This window comes from Oncorhynchus masou, chromosome 6 (genome assembly GCF_036934945.1).
Source record: "Oncorhynchus masou masou isolate Uvic2021 chromosome 6, UVic_Omas_1.1, whole genome shotgun sequence".
NCBI classification, from domain to species: Eukaryota; Metazoa; Chordata; class Actinopteri; order Salmoniformes; family Salmonidae; genus Oncorhynchus; species Oncorhynchus masou.
The window spans coordinates 60082856-60107674 of NC_088217.1; the positions used below are offsets into that span (position 1 = coordinate 60082856).

Genomic DNA, 24819 nt, shown 5'->3' on the forward strand with positions numbered 1-24819 from the left:
GGCCTGGAAATATTGTTAGCCCAAAAGCAAGTACATAAACATTTTCTTTCTGACCAAATGTTAGCCCGTAAGGGCAATTGAGGGATTCGGTTAACACTGGGAAATAGTTTCCTTCTGAGTTGTTAGGTTGAGCATAAAATGTCCTATTTCAATATGCACACACTAACCATATTTTCATGAATGTCAACAAACTGCTTGCGATTGATGTTCCTAAAGCGGTTAAGCTGTTGTTCCAAGCCAACGGCCAGTAGTCTTGAATTGGCATAAGTGAGGATGTCGTGTCTGTTTTGTTAAGGCAATGTTTTCAAAACTGGAACTAAATGCGATGAAACTTTTAAAAGAACTGTGTTGCTCTGCCAACTACAATACAAATTGAACTTGATCCCCTTAATGCATTTTGCATACAAATTGCACTTATATGAATGACTGCTTCTAATACCTCAAAACACCCACAGGAAGAACAATAATTCCGTTTTTAATTTAGGAGATTCTGTGGACTTCGGTGAACCATTTCAAGGTCGAGATAAATATGAATTGGATTCTGTGCTTATAACTTGTCTTTTTTGAGAAAGAAAGGGGTAACACTTTAGTAAAAACCTGTGCAATTCGGCCTAAGCGTTAACTGCACTGTCATGTGTTGTGTATGAACAAATTAATTTCTTAGTGTGCAGATAAGCAGTTAAAACAATCAATATTTACAATTTAATATAAATTCTTTCCACACACCATTATTTTGCAAATCTGACACCTCCATAATGCCATGCTAAAAATTGTGTGAGTTAGGCTTTATGCCAGAGTTTTCACATTTGATGCAGACTAAGATGAAGTTACCACTTCGAAAATAGAGACACTTGGACATGTAACCTTTGACAGGAAGTGATGTCATAGTGTGGTACCTGACGGGAGCCCCTCTGGACTGGGCAGGCTTCAGCAGAACTGTGATGGTGGTGTCCGTCTCGTTCAGAGGGGGCGTGTCTGTCTCGTATTCCGGCATCGATGGGGCTGGTGGGGATAGATTCAGAGGGGATGAGATCAAGTAAGTGTTCATTAGGGCATGCCACGGAGCAGTTTTTAAATGTTATGCCACAAAAGACTAATATGATTGAGTCTGTTTTAGTTACTTTTGTTTCTTAATGAACAAAACCCTGTTGAATTCCTATCTTTAAAATGCACTTGGTCCCCTCACATCACGGCAATAATGGATTTAGCCCTGTGATTGCTGAAGCTAATCCAGAACGGAGTATGGCATACAGTAACAGTAAATAGACTATCAAATTGGCCTAAGTCAATATTGCCCATAAAGCCATTGCTAAAGATTGACCTTTTTAAAGATGTATCCTAACACAAGCATGTTGGTGTGAAAGCCTTGCCCTATACACGTCACGATAGTGCCATCTCTTTAAAATGTCACGTCTTCATTATCTCCAAAACATTCATTGGACAACATTGATTAGATAAACCAAGTCTGGAATTAGAAATGCCAATTCGTTCAGGAATCAAAGAGAAAGGTGTTGATGCTCCAGGCCGTCAAGGCTCTAGTCTATTGGATGACTGACAACTGAGACAGGGAATGTTTACTTTCAGAGATAAGAAGACAAATCCTTCATGCTTGTGTTACACCATTTCTATCTATGAATGTCAGGAATGACATGGTTCAAATGAATTGTGCACAATGATGAACAATGTTTGATTGCTACATTCGGTGTACTGTATGTGGGGTACGTTGTTATTCCAGTGATATTTTGACTGTCAGCAACAGCATTAAATTGGTGTGTCAATAACGTGCCAACCACGCAATTTTCTTCATCCCCAACTTGGTTTAACTCAGAGTATAAATATATTATTCTACTCTAGCTTAATTTCTACAGTGAGACTCACTCTACTTTATGAATCATTCCCAGCATGTAATCCCTATATAGACATTTGAAAGGTCACTGTTTTACTGAGGTGTATCCATTTAAAAAAATTAACAATAATATACTGGCCTTACAAGTCTTAGTCAGGTGTTCGAGCCTTGTTCTAAAGGGTATTTTTTTGAAAACTTAGCATTTTACAATGTCACAGTGTTTGTTTTTTACTTTCATACAACATACAAAAGGAAAAAGGAGAACAAAACTGCTACGGTACAATGGTGCACGTAATTTATGTTGTAGTTGTCATCTGTGCTCCCTCACCGGCCTCTCGGTCACCAGGCTGCTCATTATGGCGCACACCTGTCACAAGCGTTATGCACATTTGCACATAATGACACTCACCTGGACTCCACCACCTCCTTGATTACCTGCCCTTTATACGTCACTCCCTTTTGTTTCCTCCCATGTCATCATTGTTCCTGTTTCTGTTCCAGTGTCATGTCTGTGCGTTATTTGTGTTTCTTGTTTTGTATTTAGTTGTGTTTATTTATTAAAACATTATTTATTTATTAAAACAAATTGAACTTGCTTCCCGGCTCTCAGCGTACATCGTTACAGTAGTGCTTGCTGTTGCATGTATGTGAACTTCTGATACCAACGTAACACCACTATTAAGACTATCTGCTCTGAACAGGTCTCACTCACCTGCTATCTTGGTGGCGATACGGGTGGTAACAGGGGGTCCAAAACCTTTGTTGGTGCTGGCTTTGAGGGTGAAAAAGTAGGTGGTGCCCGGGTAGAGCCCCACAAACAGGTGATGGGTCTCGTTGCGTAGCTTGAACACCCTGCCGCGCTGGGTGGTCAGGTCTGCACTGGGGTCCAAGGAGCTCAGAGCCTTATAGGTGATCTGTAAGAGCAGAGAGGAAAAGGGTAACACTATGGGTGGGTTGCAGCAACATGGAGTAACTCTTAAACTGGGTTAAATCAAGGGTTTATATATTAATCTTGTTGCACCAAATGTTAAACATAGTTCAATTAATCCTAGTTCAAAAAGTACTCAATTTTCATACTTGAAAAAAGTAAAGATACCTTATTAGAAAATGACTCAAGTAAAAGTGAAAGTCACCCAGTAAAATACTACTTAAGTAGAAGTTTAAAAGTATTTGGTTTTAAATATACTTAAATATCAAAAGTAAACGTAAAAGTACAAATAATTTAAAAGAATTAAGCAAACCTGACGGTACAATTTTTTTTTTTCTTACAGAAAGCCAGGGTCACACTCCAACACTCAGACACAATTTAAAAACAAAGCATTTGTGTTTAGTGAGTCCTCCAGATCAGAGGCAGTAGGGATGACCAGGGATGTTCTCTTCATAAGTGTGCGAATTAGACCACTTCCTGTCCTGCTAAAAGCATTCAAAATGCAACAAGCACTTTTGTGGGTCAGGGAAAATCTATGGAGTAAAAAGGATCATTTTCTTCAGGAATGTAGTGAAGTAAAAGTAGTCAAAAATACAAATAGTAAAGTACAGATACCCCTAAAAACAACTACATTTAGATTAGAGGATGGATTTAATCAGAGGTGTAAATTACTTAAGAAAAATACATTTATCTAAGTTTAGTTTTCACTTTAAACCTTTTTTATATAAACTTAGATTGGAGGTTAATTCTGAACTGCCACTTGAGGTCGTTTAACTGATAAATGGCAGCATATCTGTGGAGAAACCAAAACTACAGTTCCTCACATAATAATTAGAGACAATTTGAATCCTGCGTTTTATGATAATGCTGAGTTTTCAAGGAGATACCACCTCTCCAAAGACTCTGTAATGCAACTGGGAAGGAAGGTTGCACAATCCATTAAGCTTTGGAGGGATAGGAACGTGGCTGTACCCCCACTACTTCAGCTCCTGTTGGCCCTACAGTTCTACGCAATTGGATGTTTCCAGATGGTGGATGGGGATATTTTTGGACTCCACAAGTCAACCATCTGCAGGATTGTAGTCCAAGTGTCCAGTGGTATTGCTGGTCTGCCGAATCAGTACATACGGTTGAATCCTACAGAGGAAACAGCTGCTGGATTTTACAGGAGAGCTAGATTATTAGGTGTACTAGGGGCAATAGACTGCCTGCCTCACCTCTGCCGCATCCTCTTTGGCATTCTCTTTGAAATTTTTCCAGCACGCCTTCATCCGATTTGGGTCCCTCTTCTCTTAAATCCGTGTCAATCCATTAAATCTGTTGCATAATATGGCCATGGGGTCTTCAATCTTTTTGAAAGTCAAGTTGAGTCTTTTTATCCTCTATCTTAGTAAATTCGCCCATCAGCTCCAACAATAGTTTTTTTTCATAAGCAGAGAAATTTGAACTTCTTTGACATACAATGATCAGTTGGCTCGCAAACAAATAATAAAGGGCTAAATAACGTTACGTAATGACAATAACACGTTATATTTTATGCTAACTAGCTTGGTTCATAAACTAGCTAGCTACAGTAGCTAACGTTAGCTAAAGAACGACTACTACTGGCAAATAACAGATTTTATTTCAAATCGGCCAACCCATAAGACCTTTTCACAATGGAGTTGCAGTAGTGCTATATTGCTATTACTTTGTGGCCTCATTTGTCAAATAGGCTAGCAACTTCGTTTCAACTCGTGAAATACCTCATATATTGGTGTAACATGTCACTAATCATAGTTTAAAAGTGAAAATCATAGATTTACTGATCCAGATTCAAAATTAAGTGGTGCAACAGATCTCTGATTAATTATAAACCTACATTTACAAAACCTAGATGAGCTCTAATCCTAGATTAATTTAATCCATGTTGGTGCAACCCACTCTATATCATATGAACAAAATGTATTTAAATGGCATTCTATCATGCAGTATAGTGCATTATAAAAATTCATATAAGCACTAATAACAGACCATTTCAATAATAGCCTTCAAAGGCATTAAACACAGTTGGTTCATACCAAAGTTGTGTCCCTAGAATTTACATAAATGTTTCAAGAAGCTAGGCGTATGTCGCATGTCACAACTTCAAAAGGGCGTTTTAATCAAAAATGCATTTTTTGTCAGAAATGCCTTCTGGTGTCACGCCCTGGTCTATATTTATTATGTTATCTTCATTTATTGAGTCAGGCCAGGGTGTGACATGGGTTTATTTGTAGTGTGTTTCGTCTTGGGGTTGTGTGGGGTGTATAGATTAGTCTAGGTGGTTCTCAATCAGAGTCAGGTGATTATCGTTGTCTCTGATTGGGAACCATATTTAGGTAGCCTGGGTTTCACTGTGTGTTTGTGGGTGATTGTTCCTGTCTCTGTGTTTGTTACACCAGTCAGGGCTGTTTCGGTTTTCAACGTTTGTTGTTTTGTATTGTTCGTGTTCTTTCATCATTAAAGATGTATCGAACGAATCACGCTGCATTTTGGTCCGATCCTTATTCCACCTCTTCGTCAGAGAAGGAAGTAGAAGAAACCCGTTACAGAATCACCCAACACAAACGGACCAAGCAACGTGTCAACGGGCAGGAGCCACAGGAGAAGCAACAAAGGCAGCAACAGCGATCACAGGACTTCTGGACTTGGGAGGAGAAATTGTTCGGAGAAGGACCCTGGGATCAGCCTGGGGAATATCGCCGCCCCAAAGAAGAACTGGAGGCGGAGAGAGCTGAGAGGCGCTGGTATGAGGAGGCAGCGCGGCGACGCGGATGGAAGCCCGAGAGTCAGCCCCAAAAATTTATTGGGTGGGGGCTCAGGGAGAGTGTGGCAGAGTCAGGAGTCAGACCTGAGCCCACTCTCCCTGTTTATCGTGAGGAGCCAAGGAGGAGACCAGAACCGGTGTTGGAGGTGAGCGAAGCAGAGACTGTGAAGGAGTTAATGGGGAAATTGGAGGAGAGAGAAATGAGGGAGTTGCTGTGTTGGTGCTTTTTGCATGGAATTCGCCCGACGGAACGTGTCAGGGATTTGATGGCACCTGGGTCAGCGCTCAATACTCGTCCTGAGGTGCGTGTTAGTCGGCTGGTGAAGTTGGTGCCAGCCTCACACACCAGGCCTCCTGTGCACATCCCTAGCCTTGCACGTCCTGTGCCAACACTGCTCTCAAGATCTCCAGTACGCCTTCACGGTCTAGCCCATCCTGTGCCACCTCCACACACCAGCCCTCCGGTGGCAGCTCCCTGCACCAGGCTTCCTGTGCGTGTCGTCGGGTCAGTACCATCAGTGCCAGCACCACGCATCAGGCCTACAGTGCGCCTCGCCTCTCCTGCGCTGCTGGAGCCTCCCGCCTGTTCAGCGCTGTCAAAGCCTTCCTCCTCTACAGCGCTGCTGGAGTCTCCCGCCGGTTTAGCGCTGCCGGAGCCTTCCAACTCTCCTGTGCTGCTGGAGCCTCCAGTCTGTTTGGAGCAGCCAGAGCTGCCAGTCTGCATGGAGCTGCCAGTCTGTATGGAGCTGCCAGTCTGCATGGAGCTGCCAGTCTGCATGGAGCTGCCAGTCTGCAAGGAGCTGCCAGTCTGCAAGGAGTTGCCAGTCTGCAAGGAGTTGCCAGTCTGCAAGGAGTTGCCAGTCTGCAAGGAGCTGCCAGTCTGCAAGGAGCTGCCAGAGCTGTTAGTCTGCATGGAGCAGCCAGAGCTGTCAGTCTGCAAGAAGCCGCCAGAGCTGTCAATCTGCATGGAGCAGCCAGAGCCGCCAGTCAGCATGGAACAGCCAGAGCCGTCAGTCAGCATGAAGCAGCCAGAGCCGTCAGTCTGCCAGGTTCCGCCAGTCAACTAGACTCTTCCAGATCTGCCAGTCAGCCAGACTCTTCCAGATCTGCCAGTCATCCAGACTCTTCCAGATCTGCCAGTCAGCCAGACTCTTCCAGATCTGCCAGTCTGCCAGACTCTTCCAGATCTGCCAGTCAGCCAGACTCTTCCAGATCTGCCAGTCAGCCAGACTCTTCCAGATCTGCCAGTCAACCAAACTCTTCCAGATCTGCCAGTCAACCAAACTCTTCCAGATCTGCCAGTCAACCAGACTCTTCCAGATCTGCTAGTCAACCAGACTCTTCCAGATCCGCTAGTCAACCAGACTCTTCCAGATCCGCCAGTCAGCCAGGATCTGCCAGAACTGCCAGCCAGCCAGGATCTGCCGGATTCAACTGCCTGGCTGGGCTTCCTCTCAGTGCTGGGCTTCCTCTCAGTGCTGGGCTTCCTCTGTCCCGAGCTGCCCCTCTGTCCCGAGCTGCCCCTCTGTCCAGAGCTGCTCCTCTGTCCCGAGCTGCCTTCCTGTCCTGAGCTGCCCCTCTGTCCCGAGCTGCTCCTCAGTCCAGTGGGGTTCTGGGTGAGGACTACTAGGCCATGGTTGGCGGCGATGGTGGACAATCCTAGGACGCGAGGAGGGGGGACTAAGACATTCATAGAGTGGGTTCCACGTCCGAGCCGGAGCCGCCGCCATGGACAGGCGCCCACCCGGACCCTCCCTATTGTTTTGATGTGCGTCCGGGAGTCCGCACCTTAGGGGGGGTTCTGTCACGCCCTGGTCTATATTTATTATATTATCTTCAATTATTGAGTCAGGCCAGGGTGTGACATGGGTTTATTTGTAGTGTGTTTCATCTTGGGGTTGTGTGAGGTGTATAGATTAGTCTATGGCTGCCTGAGGCGGTTCTCAATCAGAGTCAGGTGATTATCGTTGTCACTGATTGGGAACCATATTTAGGTAGCCTGGGTTTCACTGTGTGTTTGTGGGTGATTGTTCCTGTCTTTGTGTTTGTTACACCAGTCAGGGCTGTTTCGGTTTTCGACGTTTGTTGTTTTGTATTGTTCGTGTTTTTTCATCATTAAAGATGTATCGAACGAATCACGCTGCATTTTGGTCCGATCCTTATTCCACCTCTTCGTCAGAGAAGGAGGTAGAAGAAACCCGTTATATCTGGAGCATGTGAACTTTCATGTGCCTTAATAACAAACTTCTATTCCATCTGTAAATACGAATACAGTTGTTCAATTTCGAGCCTAGTTGGTTTTGCCACTGACAAAAACAGGAACTTTCTTGCTAGCCATGATTGGCTGAGATAATGGATGGGCTGGACATGCCGAGAGATGAGTTCTGATTGGTTGGCCATGTACCACGCTTCTGTCTATAACATGAGCTGCTCAGTATGTGTAGATAATCCTTGCTACCGTGGCTTTTTTTGAAAGATATAACGTTAGCCATGAATAACTACAAAAGTATTGCTACTGCTCTCAACAACATTGCTATCTTGAATTTAGCTGGCTCTATTGACAATCATCAGTGTGAAATAGTTGTGATGGACTACTTTATACACATGGTCAGTGTGAACCAGAGGGACTTGACACAACGGGCCAAACAAGCTGTAGCTACAAACAATGGAAAAAACATGCTGCCATGAAGCATTCACCCTGGCAAAATATTTAGACATTATATATTTCTAATTTTGTCAAATTAATTTTCATTGCAAGTTAAGGAATTATTTCTATCAACAGCACACAATATTGTCATTTTTGGGCATATGCATTGTTTTGCAATAGTGAAGGAGAATATAATGGCAATGTCAGTTCTATTGGTCCTACCAGTGAGTTTCCGTTTCCATTTGAATTATCTCCACAGTGCTGTGTGTCGCAGCAATGAAATACTGGCAATACATTACAACAGAAATATTGATGCCGTCAAAACAATCAGGCAGCGCTTCCATAACCACAAACATCCAAACACATGGCCTGTATTGTTTTTATTTTTTTTACCGGTGGAGATTGATGTTTGTGTAAATTGATGTCTACAGGGTTGTGGGCAATAAAAACATTTTAGACTGATGTTTCACAGATCACAACTCCATTATACAATTCTAATCAAACCAATTGACAGCTCAGTGCCTGCTGGCAGCTAGGCCAGTCGCTGCTTGAAAGGCTTTCATGGTAAGTGCTGGATCCGGCAATGTCCCGAGACCGTGTTGCACTGACCACAGGCAAATAAGGAGTTGGGGCAAGACAAGCCCAGAAAGCAAAAAACCCCAGAAATTATAAGGAGTGTGTGTTTGTGTATGTGGGCGGGGTCATCCAGAGTTGTGTCCTATATAAGCCTTTTTGAAACATGTCATTGTGGACCTCCAGACAAAGCTGGGCCAAAATTATGCAATATGAATATGGGTCTCTAGCTGTATAGACTTTGGGTGTGTGATTGGTGGTCCTTGGCTGTGTGAGACAGTGGGCTAGGGTGAGTCAGACTTCAGCATCTGTCAGACGTCATGGGGGTGTTTTAAAGGCTGCTGGCTAATCTAGACTGATTAGCATAAGTCCTCATCAAGCCACTAATGGCTTGCAGGATTTCCAAGCTCGATATAGAGTTGTAAAGGAACTGAAACTAAAACAAATGGAGCCTTCCTGTAGACGTGGTTTCCTAATTCCTTTCCTAGCTATAATTTATGCAATAAAGTTTAGGTTAACTGGTTCACAACACTGAGCATTTATCTTCGCAAGGCATCCGTTTGAGTTGACAAGCATCCACTATTGAATGCATGGCAGCAATAAATATTTCCTTGTTGTTGTGCTTCAATAGACTGTCCCCATTGCCATCGAGGTTCTATCTGCTGTCACCAGTCCTTGCATTGGATATACACTGCTCATAAAAATAAAGGGAACACTAAAATAACACATCCTAGATCTAAATGAATGAAATATTCTTATTAAATACTTTTTTCTTTACATAGTTGAATGTGCTGACAACAAAACCACACATAAATTATAAATGGAAATCAAATGTATCAATGGAGGTGTGGATTTGGAGTCACACTCAAAATTAAAGTGGAAAACCACACTGCATGCTGATCCAACTTTGATGTAATGTCCTTAAAACAAGTCAAAATGAGGCTCAGTAGTGTGTGTGGCCTCCATGTGCCTGTATGACCTCCCTACAACACCTGGGCATGCTCCAGATGAGGTGGAGGATGGTCTCCTGAGGGATCTCCTCCCAGACCTGGACTAAAGCATCCTCCAACTCCTGGACAGTATGTGGTGCAACATGGCGTTGGTGGATAGAGTGAGACATTTATTTTTATTTTTTTACCTTTATTTTACGAGGCAAGTCAGTTAAGAACAAATTCTTATTTTCAATGACGGCCTAGGAACAGTGGGTTAACTGCCTGTTCGGGGCAGAACGACAGATTTGTACCTTGTCAGCTTGGGGATTTGAACTTGCAACCTTTCTGTTACTAGTCCAACGATCTAACCACTAGGCTACTCTGCCGCCCCATGATGTCCCAGATGTGCTCAATTGGATTCAGGTCTGGGGAACAGGCGGGCCAGTCCATAGCATCAATAACTTCCTCTTGCAGGAACTGCTGACACACTCCAGCCGCATGAGGTCAAGCATTGTCTTGCATTAGGAGGAACCCAGGGCCAACCGCACCAGCATATGGTCTCACAAGGGGTCTGAGGATCTCATCTCGGTACCTAATGGCAGTCAGGCTATCTCTGGCGAGCACATGGAGCGCTGTGCGGCCCCCCAAAGAAATACCACCCCACACCATGACTGACGCACCGCCAAACCGGTCATGCTGGAGGATGTTGCAGGCAGCAGAACGTTCTCCATGGCGTCTCCAGACTGTCACGTCTGTCACATGTGCTCAGTGTGAACCTGCTTTCGTCTGTGAAGAGCACAGGGCGCCAGTGGCGAATTTGCCAATCTTGGTGTTCTCTGACAAATGCCAAATGTCCTGCACAGTGTTGGGCTGTAAGCACAACCACCACCTGTGGACGTTGGGCACTCATACCACCCTCATGGAGTCTGTTTCTGACTGTTTGAGCAGACACATACACATTTGTGGCCTGCTAGAAGTAATTTTGCAGGACTCTGGCAGTGCTCCTCCTGCTCCTCCTTGCACAAAGGCGGAGGTAGCGGTCCTGCTTCTGGGTTTTTGCCCTCCTACGGCCTCCTCCACATCTCCTGATGTACTGGTCTGTCTCCTGGTAGCGCCTCCATGCTCTGGACACTACGCTGACAGACACAGCAAACCTTCTTGCCACATCTTGCATTGATGTGCCATCCTGGATGAGCTGCACTACCTGAGCCAGTTGTGTGGGTTGTAGACTCCGTCTCATGATACCACTAGCGAAAGCACCGCCAGCATTCAAAAGTGACCAAAATATCAGCCAGGAAGCATAGGAACTGAGAAGTGGTCTGTGTTCCCCACCTGCAGAACCCCTCCTTTATTGGGGGTGTCTTGCTAAATGCCTATAATTTCCACCTGTTGTCTATTCCATTTGCACATCAGCATGTGAAATGTATTGTCAATCAGTGTTGCTTCCTAAGTGGACAGTTTGATTTCACAGAATTGTGATTGACTTGGAGTTACATTGTGTTGTTTAAGTGTTCACTTTATTTTTTGAGCAGTGTATATATAGTGGAATTTCAGGCAGCAACACAGCACATTGACTCAGGAAGTCCTACTGCCATCAACACCATTCCATTTTATACCCGCCAGGCCTGCAGTGAGACTGCATTGCTCATAATAAATACCTGAAATCAATATTTATTCATGGAGACTCTTACTCAGACTTGTAAAATATTATCCCCAAATATTTGTTGCTTTAGTTTGTGTGTGAATGCGTATTCCTCTGGCTCTCCTTCTCGTTGGTTGATATACTCAGCAGGGAGGCGTAATAAAGCAGAGGTAGTTTACTGCCCAATGAAACAGCAGAAGCCCACTGAGGCACTGCACTGTGGATAATGGAGAGACTACATCTGTGGAATAACTCGTCGCCGATACGAGAGATGGATGCCAATAAATAAGGACGCTGTACCAAACAGCAGCACACATAAATCAAAGCAAAAGACACAGGGCAATGTGTCTTTTTGTTTAATGGCAGAGTTTGGGGAAAGTTTCCGTTACTGCTGTTGTTTGATGTTTGAGATTTCAATTGGTTCATAGTTCCTTACTCAACTTTAACTTTTGTTAGTGACAAGTTTGGTCTGAATAAAACATCTATATAATACAGTATGCCCTACAAATTGAAATGGGCTACACCAAATAAATATTATTTCTTATTTTTTATTAGAAATAAGGACATTCAAGAACAGGATGGTCACTTCAATTGTTGGGACATTAATATATTTGCTTCAAAACCCCCGCAATCAATGAAAAGCCTACAAAATGCCATAGCAACAATGGCCTCAATCGCAATATCAATCTATAAATGTTTCCACCTCGGGGACAAAGGAGAGGACAGTTTCAAAAGCTACAAGGCAATCAATGGTCTTCCATTATCCATTCATGTCCATTCAGTTATCTTGTATAGGAAGCCTTTTCAGTGTCACACTAGATACAAATCAAGAGGGAATGATGCTGATGCATTTGGCGAAAGAGAGGCTACAATGTGGGGAGGAAATAATAGGTCTCTATAATATACAGGTAATAGAATATACAATTTAAAAGACACGTTTATCCAGAGTGACTCACAATACGTGAGTGCATACATTTTTAGGAAGTGTATGTGATCCCTGCAGGAATTTAACCTACGACCTTGGCGTTACCAGCACCATGGTCTAACCAACCACGCAGAACCACATTGTCTGCCTGGGCACGTTATCATTGGAGTTGGGGTGGCTGACTAGCTGCAGTAGGGGCAGGTGATACAGCTGCTATATGGCTACCAGCTCGGGGCAAGGTAGCAAATCCACTTCACTCAGGCCATTAGCGAACAGTTAAAAGGCAGGCCTGTAATTGAGTGGAGCAAGTGTGAAGTTGCTCAGCTTGTCCATCCATCTCTCCGTTGTCACTGGGAAACAGGGGCAAATGGGGTGCTGTTTGTAGCATGCCATTTGTTGTGAAACAGATTAATTACGAGGCACAAACTGTTTACATTTTGTAGCATCTGTTACATAGCATTTAACATGTTACAAACGACATCCCATGAGGGTACAACTGGATACAGCTCTTACAGAAGAGACTTGGATGTAACAGTGGTCCTTACAGTATTGGCTAGGGGAGCTTGCACACATTTACAGTACTGTGCATCTAGGGAAAGATGAAAAGGGAGGGAAAGTATTGATGCCAGAGAACTGTCACAAAGTGATGCGAGACGACAAAGGAAGATTCTGTGTGGATTTGGACACATATTGATTTTATTTGTATGTACAGCACTGCATATTGAGAGACAAGAGAAGAGCTGTCGTTTGACGACTGCTACGTACACAGTTGGCTTAGAATAGAAGGGCAGAACTCGTAATGCAAAATCAACTGTTTTGTGCTAACGAAATGCTTGTGCTTATAGTTCCGACAGTGCAGCAATATCTAACAAATACCTAATACACACAAATGTATGTAAAGGAATGACATTAAGAATATTTAAATATATGGACGAGCAACATCAGAGTGGCATAGACTAATATACAGTAGATAGTATAGAATACAGTATACGTATACATATGAGATGAGTAATGCAAGATATGTAAACATTATTTTAAAGTGACATTATTAAGGTGACTAGTGTTCCATTTATTAAAGTGGCCAATGATTTCAAGTAGGCAGCAGTCTCTCTGTGCTATTGATGGCTATTTAACAGTTTGATGGCCTTGAGATAGAAGCTGTTTTTCTGTTTCTCGGTCCCAGCTTTGATGCACCTATACTGGCCTCGCCTTCTGGATCATAATGGGGTGACCACGCAGTGGCTCGGGTGGTTGTAGTCCTTGATGATCTTTTTGGCCTTCCTGTGACATTGGGTGCTGTAGGTGTCCTGGAGGGCTGTTGTGCCTTCTTCACCACACTGTCTGTGTGGGTGAACCATTTCAATTTGTCAGTGATATTTAAGTCGAGGAACTTAAAACATTCCACCTTCTCCACTTCGGTCCCATTGATGTGGATAGGGGGGTGCTCCCTCTGCTGTTTCCTGAAGTCCACTATAATCTCTTTCACTTTGTTGACGTTGAGTGAGAGGTTATTTTCCGGATACCACACTCCCAGAGCCCTCGCCTCCTCCCTGTAGGCTGTCTCGTCGTTGTTAGTAATCAAGCCTACTACTGTAAACTTGATGATTGAGTTGGAGGCGTGCATGGCCATGCAGTAATGGGTGAACAGGGAGTACAGGAGGGGGCTGAGCATGCACCCTTGTGGGGCCCCAGTGTTCAGGATCAGCGAAGTGGAGATGTTGGGGGCAGCCCGTCAGGAAGTCCAGGACCCAGTTGCACAGGGCGGGGTCGAGACCCAGGGTCTCGAGCTTAATGACCAGTTTGGAGGGTACTATGGTGTTGAATGCTGAGCTATAGTCAATGAACAGCATTCTTACGTAGGTATTCCTCTTGTCCAGATGGGATAGGGCAAGTGTGCAGTGTGACGGCGATTTCATCGTCTGTGGGTGACAGGTAAGGTAGAGGTGATATGATCCTTGACTAGTCTCTCAAAACACTTCATGATGACAGAAGTGAGTGCTACGTGGCTATAGTCATTAAGTTCAGTTACCTTTGCATTCTTGGGTAAGGGAACAATGGTGGCCATCTTGAAAGCATGTGGGGACAGCAGACTGGGATAGGGAGAGATTGAATATGTACGTAAACACACAATCCAGCTGGTCTGCGCATGCTCTGAGGATGCGGCTAAGGATGCCGTTTAGGCTGCCAGCCTTGCGAGGGTGAACACGTTTAAATGTCTTACCATGGAGAAGGAAAGCCCACAATCCTTGGTAGCTGGCCACCTTGGTGGCACTGTGTATCCTCAATGCAGGCAAATAACATGTTTAGCTTGTTCGGAAACAAGATGTCGGTGTCCGCGTTGTGGCTGGTTTTCCTTTGGTAGTCTGTGATTGTCTGTAGATTGTCTGTAGTCATTGACTCCACTCTATACTGATGTTTTTCCTGTTTAATTGCCTTGCGGAGGGAATGACTACTCTGTTTGTATTCTGCCATATTCCCAGTCACCTTGCCATGGTTAAATGCAGTGGTTCGTGCTTTCAGTGTTGAGTAAATGCTGCCAACATACACGGTTTCTGCTTAGGGTAGGTTTTAATAGTTACAGTGGGTACAAAATCTCCTATACACTTCTTTATAAACTCAGTAACCATCTCAGTATATACATCAATATTATTTTCTGAAGCTCCCCGGAACATATCCCAGCCACGTGATCAAAACAATCTTGAAACATGGATTCTGATTGGTCAGACCAGTGTTGAATAGTCCTTAGCACGGGTACATCCTGTTTGAGTTTCCGCCTATAGGAAGGGAGGAGCAAAATGGAGTCGTGGTCAGATTTGCCGAAAGGAGGGCGGGGGAGGGCCTTGTATGCATGCCGGAAGTTGGAATAACAATGGTTGAATGTTGGGGGCAGTCAATATGCTGATCGAATTTAGGTAGCCTTTTCCTCAAACTTGCTTTGTTGAAGTCCACAGATACAATAAATGCAGCCTCAGGATATATGGTTTCCAGTTTGCAAGTCCAGTGAAGTTCCTTGAGGGCAGTCGTGGTATTGGCTTTAGGGATATACACGGCTGGGACAATAACCGAAGATAATTCTCTTGGGAGATAATACGGTCGGCATTTGATTGTGAGGTATTCTAGGTCGGGTGAACAAAAGAACTTGAGTTCCTGTATGTTATTAGAATTACACCATGAGTCGTTAGTCATGAAACATACACACCCCACCCTTCTTCTTCCCGGCGCGATGAACTGAGAATCCAGATGGCTGGACCAACTCCGACAGGGATATCCCGAGTGAGCCATGTTCCCGTGAAACAGAGTATGTTACAATTCCTGATGTCTCTCGGGAAAGAAACCATTGCCCTGATCTCGCCAACTTTGTTACCCAGGGACTGAAAATTAGCGAGTAATATACTCAGAAGCGATATTTGGTGTGTGCGCCTTCTAAGTCTGACCTGCCGGAGTTGTTTTGGGTCAGCCTCTGGAATAAGATCAATTGCCCTGAGTGGTGCGTACAAAGGATCCGCTTCGGGAAAGTCATATTCCTGGTCGTAATGCTGGTAGTCTCGGTGAGTTGCCGCCGCTCTGATATTCAATAGTTCTTCCTGGCTGTATGTAATAACACATAAGATTTTCTGGGCTAACGATGTAAGAAATAATACAGAAAAAAAACTAAATAATGCAATGTTTCCTAAGAATTACAAGTGAGGCAGCCCTCTCTGTCGGTGCCATTTTCTTTTCTTTTAAAGACCACATAGACCAGACAAATTCTAATCTGGACATTGAAGCCATTTCCACTGGTGATTTTCATTCTACCCCTCTATCCAGGGAATTATTTAGACCATGGACACAAGGTGGGTGCAATTAATTATCAAATAGAACAGAAAACCAGCAGTACTCCAGAAATCCAGGCTCAGATTTGAATAACCCTGATACAGGCTTTCCAGAGGTAAATTTACAGTACTGTTCTAAAAATGTACTTTTCACCAATATACACTACCATTCAAAAGTTTGAGGTCACATAGAAATGTCCTTGTTTTTGAAAGAAAAGCACATTTTTTGTCCTTTAAAATTACATCAAATTGATCAAAAATACATTGTAGATATTGTTAATGTTGTGTGACTATTGACTATTGTAGCTGGAAACGGCAGATTTTTTATGGAAAGTCTACATAGGTGTACAGAGGCCCATTATCAGCAACCATCACTCCTGTGTTCCAATTGCACGTTGTGTTAGCTAATCCAAGTTTATCATTTTAAAAGGCTAATTAATCATTAGAAAACTATTTTGCAATTAAGTTAGCACAGCTGAAAACTGTTGATTAAACAGCTGATTAAAGTAGTATCTGGAGCATCAGCATTTGTGGGTTCGATTACAGGCTCAAAATGTCCAGAAACAAATAACTTTCTTCTAGAACTCTTCAATCTATTCTTGTTCAAAGAAATGAAGGCTATTCCATGTGATAAATTGCCAAGAAACTCAAGATCTCGTACAATGCTGTGTACTACTCCCTTCACAGAACAGCGCAAACAGGCTCTAACCAGAATAGAAAGAGGAGTAGGAGGACCCGGTGCAAAACTGAGCGAGAAGACAAGTACATTAGAGTGTCTAGTTTGAGAAACAGATGCCTCACAAATCCTGAACTGGCAGCTACATTAAATAGTACCTGCAAAACACCATTCTCAATATCAAAAGTGAAGAGGCGACTCCGGGATGCTGGCCTTCTAGGCAGAGTTGCAAAGAAAAAGCCATATCTCAGACTGGCCAATAAAAATAAAAGGTTATATGGGCAAAAGAACACAGACACTGGACAGAGGAAGATTGGAAAAAAGTGTTATGGACAGACAAATCTAAATTTAAGCAGTTCGGATCCCAAAGAAGAACATTCGTGAGACGCAGAAAAAATGAAAAGATGCCAGAGGAGTGCTTGACGCCATCTGTCATGGTGGAGGCAATGTGATGGTCTGGAAGTGCTTTGGTGGTGGTAAAGTGGGAGCTATGTACAGGGAAAATGGAATCTTGAAGAAGGAAGGCTATCATTCCATTTTGCAACTCCATGCCATAGCCTGTGGACAGTGCTTAATTGGAGCCAATTTCCTCCTACAACAGGACAATGACCCAAACCACAGCTCCAAACTATACAACAACTATTTAGGGAAGAAGCAGTCAGCTGGTATTCTGTCTATAATGGAGTGGCTAGCACAGTGACCGGATCTCAACCCTATTGACCTGTTGTGCTTGACCGTAGTGTCAGGACCCGGTTACGAACCTGGGTCTCCGGAGTGAGAAACAGTCACTTAACCAACTGAGCCACAAATAGTCAGCAGAACCCAGAAGATGAGGCAGACACAGCAGTACTTAAGACGGTGTATTTAATAAAGTAAAAAGGAGAAGTCCTTCAATACAAAAATGGCAAATCCAAAAGGTGGTAGGAATAGCACAAAAAAGCCTCAAGAGATACTCAAAAACAAAAACAGAATTCCACAAGAGCATCCACCGGAATCGACAAGAATACACAGAACACTAGGGCTGGGTGCTAACATACAAACACAGAGCACAGAACTGAGGGAAACTAAGGGTTTAAATACAATCAGGGAAAACGAGGCACAGGTGCAAATAATAATGGGGAACAAGGGAAAAAACATAAGGTCAAAAAGCACAATGGGGGCATCTAGTGACCAAAACCCGGAACAACCCTGGCCAAATCCTGACACGTAGGGTACGTAAGAAGTGCCATCAAGCCAATCCAACTTGTGGGAGGTGCTTCAGGAAGCATGGGGTGAAATCTCTTCAGATTCACCTCAACAAATTGACAAATATGCCAAAGGTCTGCAAGGCTGTAATTGCTGCAAATTGAAGATTATTTGACGAAAGCAAAGTTTGAAGGATACAATTATAATTTAAATTAAAAATAATTATTTATAATAATTATTTATAACCTTGTGAATTTCTTGACTATATTTCCTATTATTTTTGCAACTCATTTCATGTTTGCTTTAATGGAAATAGAAAGGTATACTCACCTCCATTTATATTTGATAGTGAAGCTAACATTTTACATTTGTTTTTATACTCCAGCATTTTAGATTTCAGATAGAATGTTTCATATTAGGCGGCAGTACATCATTTCAGCTTTTATTTTAGTATATTTTCACACATATCTGTTACACTGTTTAGGAATTAAAGCATTTTATGTATTTGAAGAAACAAGTATTTGGACAAATTCACTAAAGTGCTCAAAAGTGGATTACATCAAGTGTTTGACTTTATCAACTTGTTGGATGCATTTGCAGTTTATTTTGATTGTGTTTTGGATTATGTTTTACCCAATAGGAACTGAATGGTGAATAATGACTGGAGTAATTTTCTTTCAAAGTGAGAAGATTAGATGTTTCTGAACATTTCTAAAATAATACTGACAATGCAATGACTAAGAAATATCCTAAATGAATAATGAATTATGATTAGTGAGAAAGTTAGAGGCTACAACCAAACATGCTAACACCATTATCAATAACAGGGGAGGTTAGCATTCTTAAGTTGTGTTTTGGATCATGTTTTGCACAATAGGAATTGAATGGTGAATAATGTGTTGTGCCACTTTGGAGTCACTTGTAATTGTAAGAATACAAAATGTTTCTGAACACTTCTACAGTACATTCATGTGGATGCTTCCATGATTATTGATAATCATGAATCAATGAATTAATGATGAATGATAAGGTTACTACAGAGGCACAATGATCATACCCCCCCCCCAAAAAAAAAAACTTCCCCTGTTAATGGTAATGTTGAGAAGTTAGCAAGTTTTGTTGTAGCCTCTAACTTTCTTACTCATCATTATTCATTCAGGATAATTAATTAATTATGTTCAGAAACATATTATCCACTTATAAATTACTCCAGTTAGCATTCACCATTCAGTTACTATTGGGTAAAACCTAACCCAAAACACAACCAAAATAAACTGCAAATGCATCCAACGAGTTTGTAGAGTAATAAGCTTGATGTAGTCACTGCAACCAAGGAATATGGGACTAAATACTAAACTTACTTTAATACTTTAATACCCTATAAGTGAAGTTGTGCTTTACATGGGGGGAACTACATACAAAAGTGCTTTTGTTTCTAAATGGTAAAACAGATATCTATGAACACCCTCAAATAAAAGGTGCATCATATGAAACATTTGACCCAAATCCAATATGTTGAAGTAGAGAGACAAACGTAAAAAATTTGGTTCACTGTCCAAATATATATATGGAGGGGGGAGTATGTTCTCCTATTCATCTGAATGGGAAAACAACTTTGGGCTTCAAGCATCAGAGCAAAACCACATTCTCTGCCTCTGAATACAGGCTGTAACTTTGGTCCCTGGTTGTCAAAGGTAAGAAAAGGAGTTCTATTCACACAAAAACGACTTCTGCTTTCGTCAAATCCCCTCACACACCCAAAAGACTGACGAGGCTGACAAGAAGGGGGCAGTGTCATCAAAACATTACAACAGTGTGTGCTACAAATTCAACAGAACAAAGATCAATGACTTACACAAAGCATTCAAGTGCTCAAGTATTTACACATCCCGCATTTGCATACAGATAATGTTAGGCAAAAAGTAAGGGGGTACACCACAGAAGAAAAGCCACCCCAAACAGACTCTTCGGCATTGATTAATGCAAAGTTATTATGTCTTCTTTGTTTCCCCTCAGTGCATCTTTCATATCTTCCCTTTCTCTTTTTTGTCAGCGAAGGCAATTCATTTCTGAAAACCCTTGATGACTCGATAGTACAAGAAAGGAGCTTTGATTGCGAAGTCTGTTTGTGTGTGTGTGTGTGTGTGTGTGTGTGTGTGTGTGTGTGTGTGTGTGTGTGTGTGTGTGTGTGTGTGTGTGTGTGTGTGTGTGTGTGTGTGTGTGTGTGTGTGTGTGATCAAAAGGAACACATCTTCAACCTGACATCCGGTGACGGTCCTCTCAGTGGGGGGCCGTGTTTATGTACTCACACATTGATCTGTGTGTGTCCATTTGTGTGTATATGCACGTGAGTCTGTGTGTGTGTGTATGTGCGTAGGTGTGTTTGTGTGTGCAATTCAGAGCTTAAACCCTGCCATCACACTTTGCTTGAACCCGTCGTCACATCGCTGATGTTCTACCATTAACGTAGCTTAGAAGTCAACAGAGGTCACAGGAACTGATGGTTGCTAATTAATGAGGTTTTCGTCATGGTGCATGTATGTCTCTGTTTGACTACTAACCATGGTGAGCATGTCAGCTAGCTGGCTAAAAATAGATCCCTCCTTGCTGCGAAACGTCAGACGGTGTGTTTGTAAACTGAACTCAAATTTTTGGGGGGGGAGCACACAGCCATGCAATCTCCATAGACAAACATTGCAGTAGAATGGCCTTACTGAAGAGCTCTTTGACTTTCAACATTGTATCGTCATAGGATGCCACCTTTCCTACAAGTCAGTTTGACAAATGTCTGCCCTGCTAGAGCTGCCCCAGTCAACTGTAAGTGGAAACGTCTAGGAAGAAAAACATCTCAGCTGCGAAGTATTAGGCCACACAAGCTCACAGAACGGGACTGGCGAGTGCTGAAACGCATACAAATTGTCTGTCGACGATTACAACACTCCATACCGAGTTCCAAACTGCCTCTGGAAGTAACGTCACCACAAAAACTGTTTGACGGGAGCTTCAGGAAATTGGTTTCTATGGACGAGCAGTCACACACAAGCCTAAGATCAGCATGTGAAATGCCAAGAGTTGGCTGGAGTGCTGTAAAGCTCGACACCATTCGACTCTGGAGCAGTGGAAACGCATTTTCTGGAGTGATGAATCACGTTTCACCATCTGGCATCTGGATTTGGCAGCGCCAGAAGAATGCTACCTGACATAGTGTCAACTGTAAAGTTTGCAGGAGGATAAATAATGGTCTGGGGCTGTTTTTCATGGTTTGGCTAGGCCCCTTAGTTCCTGTGAAGGGAAATCTTAACTACAGCATACAATGATATTATGTGCTTCCAACATTGTGGCAACAGTTTGGGGAAGGCCCTTTCCTGTTTCAGCATGATAATTCCCCCGTGCACTTTGTGAGGATCATACAGAAATGGTTTGTCAAGATCGGTGTGGAAGAACTTGACTGACCTGCACAGAGCCCTGACCTCAAACCTATCGAACACCTTTGGGATGATCGGGATCGCCAACTGCGAGCCAGGCCTAATAGCCAACATCAGTGCCGGACCTCACTAGTGCTCTTGTTGCTGAATGGAAAAAAGTTCCTGCAGCAATTTTCCAATGTACAGTGGAACACCTTCCCAGAAGAGTGGAGCCTGTTACTGCAGAAAAGGGGGGACCAAGTCCGTATTAATGTTGATGATTTTAGAATGAGATGTTCGACGAGCAGGTGTCCACATACTTTTGGTCATGAAGTATATGTCACAACAGGTCTAAATATATGTGTCATGACAGTGTTATGGCCATATTAAGGCAGGTTATGACAATATATTTTTATTTATTTATTTATTTCACCTTTATTTATGACCATGTCATAAAGTGTTATGAGGATGGGCGTCAAGTAAAGTGTTATCAAAAGGGGTAAAAAAACAAAAAAACATTTCTAATTGGCCGAGTTGAGATAGCATCTCCCTGTTTCACCCACTTTCAGAGCATTTGTTCCCGTTTCGTACCTACTGAACACAAACCTGGTACTAGTATGGATTACAAACGTGTTGTGACCTCTCGGTGTGGCTGCTGTGCTTTGATTAGGTCAGAAGATATGCCGGAGGAGATGGCTGCCATTTGTGCTATTTTGTGTGTTTTTTTTCGCGTTGCTTGTAATGTATTTTGTACATAATGTTTCTGCCATCCTCACTTATGACTGAAAATAGCTTCTGGATATCATAACAGCAATTGTCAGTGAATGGGTAACCCGCCTCTACCATTTGTCCTATTGGCCAACGTGCAATCATTGGATCATAAACTGGATGAGCTCCGTCCAAGACTATCCTACCAACGAGACATTAAAAACTGTAATATCTTATGTTTCACCGAGTTGGGGCTGAACGAGGACATGGATAATAAACAGTTGGCAAGGGTTGGAGGACTGTGTCTATTTGTCAATAACAGCTGGTGAGCGTTATCTAATATCAAGGAAGTCTCAAAGCTTTGCTCGCCTGAGGTAGATTATCTCATAATAAGCTGTAGACCACACTATTTAGCAAGAGAATTTTGATCTATATTTTTCGTATCTGTCTATTTAACACGACAAACCGATGCTAGCAGTAAGACAGCACTCAATGAGCTGTATAAGGCCATAAGCATACAAGAAAATTCTCATCTAGAGGCAGCGCTCCTAGTGGCTGAGGACAAATTTGTTTACCTCATTTCTACCAGCATGTAGCAACCAGAAGAAAAAAATCTCTAGACCACTTTTACTCCACACACAGAGATGAGTACAAAGCTCTCCCTCTCCTTCCATTTCGTAAATCTGACCATAATTCTCTCCTTCTGATTCCTGCTTACAAGCAAAAACTAAAGGAGACTGAAAATATTTGGCATGGGTCCTCAGATCCTTAAAAAGGTCTACAGTTGCACCATCGAGAGTATGCTGACTGGTTGCATCACCACCTGTTATGGCAACTGCTCTGCCGCCGACCGTAAGGCAGTACAGAGCGTAATGCGTACGACCCAGTAAATCACTGAGGCAAAACTTTCTGCATCAAGGTTTCAGAGAAAGGCCCTTAAAATTCACAAAGACTCCAGCCACGCTAGTCACAGACAGTTCTCTCTGCTAACGCACAGCAAGTCGTACCGGAGCTCTAGGTCCAAAAGGCTTCTTAACAGCTTCTACCCCCAAGCCCCCTCAATCTACCCCTCAATCAATCAAATGTATTTATAAAGCCCTTCTTACATAAGCTGATGTCGCAAAGTGCAGTACAGAAATCCAGCCTAAAACCCCAAACAGCAAGCAATGCAGGTGTAGAAGCATGGTGGCTAGGAAAACCTCCCTAGAAAGGCCGGAACCTAGGATGAAACCTAGAGAGGAACCAGGCTATGAGGAGTGGCCAGTCCTCTTCTGGCTGTGCCGGGTGCAGATTATTACAGCCATGGCCAAGATGTTCAAATGTTCATCGATGGCCAGCAGGGTCTGTTGAACAGCTAATCAAATGCTCCCTGGATTATTTGCATTGACCCCCCCCCCCCCCTACACACACTCTTTTACACTGCTGCTACTCACTGTTTATCATCTACAGCATGCATAGTCACTTTATCTCTAACAATATGTACATATTACCTCAATAACCTCGACTAACCTGTAGCCCTGCACATTGACTCGGTACCGGTACCCCCTGTATATAGCCTCGTTATTGTAATTTTATTGTTGCTCTTTTTTATTTATTTAGTAAATATTTTCTTAACTCTTTTTTTCTTAAAACCGCATTGTTGTATTTCTTAAAATCTGTTGTATTCGGCGCATGTGTCACGCCTTGGTCTTAGTATTTTGTGTTTTCGTTAATTAGTTGGTCAGGCTAGGGTGTGACATGGGTTTATGTTGTTGTATTTCATAGTGGGGTTTTTTAGTTATTGGGATTGCGGCTGAGTAGGGGTGTTGCATAGGTTTGGCTGCCTGAGGCGGTTCTCAATCAGAGTCAGGTGATTCTCGTTGTCTCTGATTGGGAACCGTATTTAGGTAGCCTGGGTTTCACTTTGTATTTCGTGGGTGATTGTTCCTGTCCTTAGTGTCTTGATGTCCTTGTGCTGTGTTAGTTGACACCAGTTTAGGCTGTTTCGGTTTTCATTTTCGTTTATTTGTTTTGTAGTGTTTTGTATTGATTCGTGTTACGTTTGTTTTATTAAACATGGATCACAATAGACACGCTGCAGTTTGGTCCGACTCTCCTTCACCATATGAAAACCGTGACAGCATGTGATAAATAAAATGTGATTTGAAGGAGGGGGGATAATACTGCTGGAGATTGATATAGCGATGTGTGTTTTATTAATCAATTAGTAAGGGGCTGACAAGGGCACAATCAGTGTCAGGTCTGTAAACCTCCCTTCATTAGTCTTTATTTCCTGTTAATATTAGAGGGCTGTGGGCTTACAGGAGCAGTGTTGGTGAGTCTTGGGTACTTTTCACATCTTTATCAATGTCAATATCCAACCGTTGTGGACTTCCATGAGTAGTCTTTTGTTTTGTGCGCAGTTTAGTATAGTTACCGTTGCCTGTGACAGTAACCTTAAAGAACTTTGGGTTGTAGTGACCGTTGTGGAATCGTATGAAGCCTGTCTGTTGGTTCATACTAGACTGCTACAGTACAGGCCTCTCTGAACAGTGTCACATCTCTATGCATATTAGTGTGTTTACCATCACCAAAGGGTTCCTCACCTGCGCCCTCCGCCCATCGCCCACCTATCAACATCCTCCCCCGCCTCTCACTGCCTTCTCTATTCTCCCATTTTCGAGGATATTGTCCCTAGTCTAATTTGCCCAAGGCCTGAAAGCGAGAGAAGACTCTTCTGGATCCTCAGATCTCCCAGATGATGCCGTCGGAGG

General features: G+C 42.9%; 1 protein-coding gene across 1 annotated transcript in view; it reads right to left on the minus strand.

The window, feature by feature from the left end:
* Positions 1-24819, minus strand: part of LOC135542364 (receptor-type tyrosine-protein phosphatase T-like) — a 553030-nt gene that overhangs the window by 240494 nt on the left and 287717 nt on the right. The window contains exons 10-11 of the mRNA XM_064969287.1: positions 2559-2760; positions 897-1002 (exon numbers count right to left, since the gene is read on the minus strand). Of these exons, the coding sequence (XP_064825359.1) occupies positions 897-1002; positions 2559-2760 (308 nt within the window). The remainder of the gene's footprint in view (positions 1-896; positions 1003-2558; positions 2761-24819) is intronic.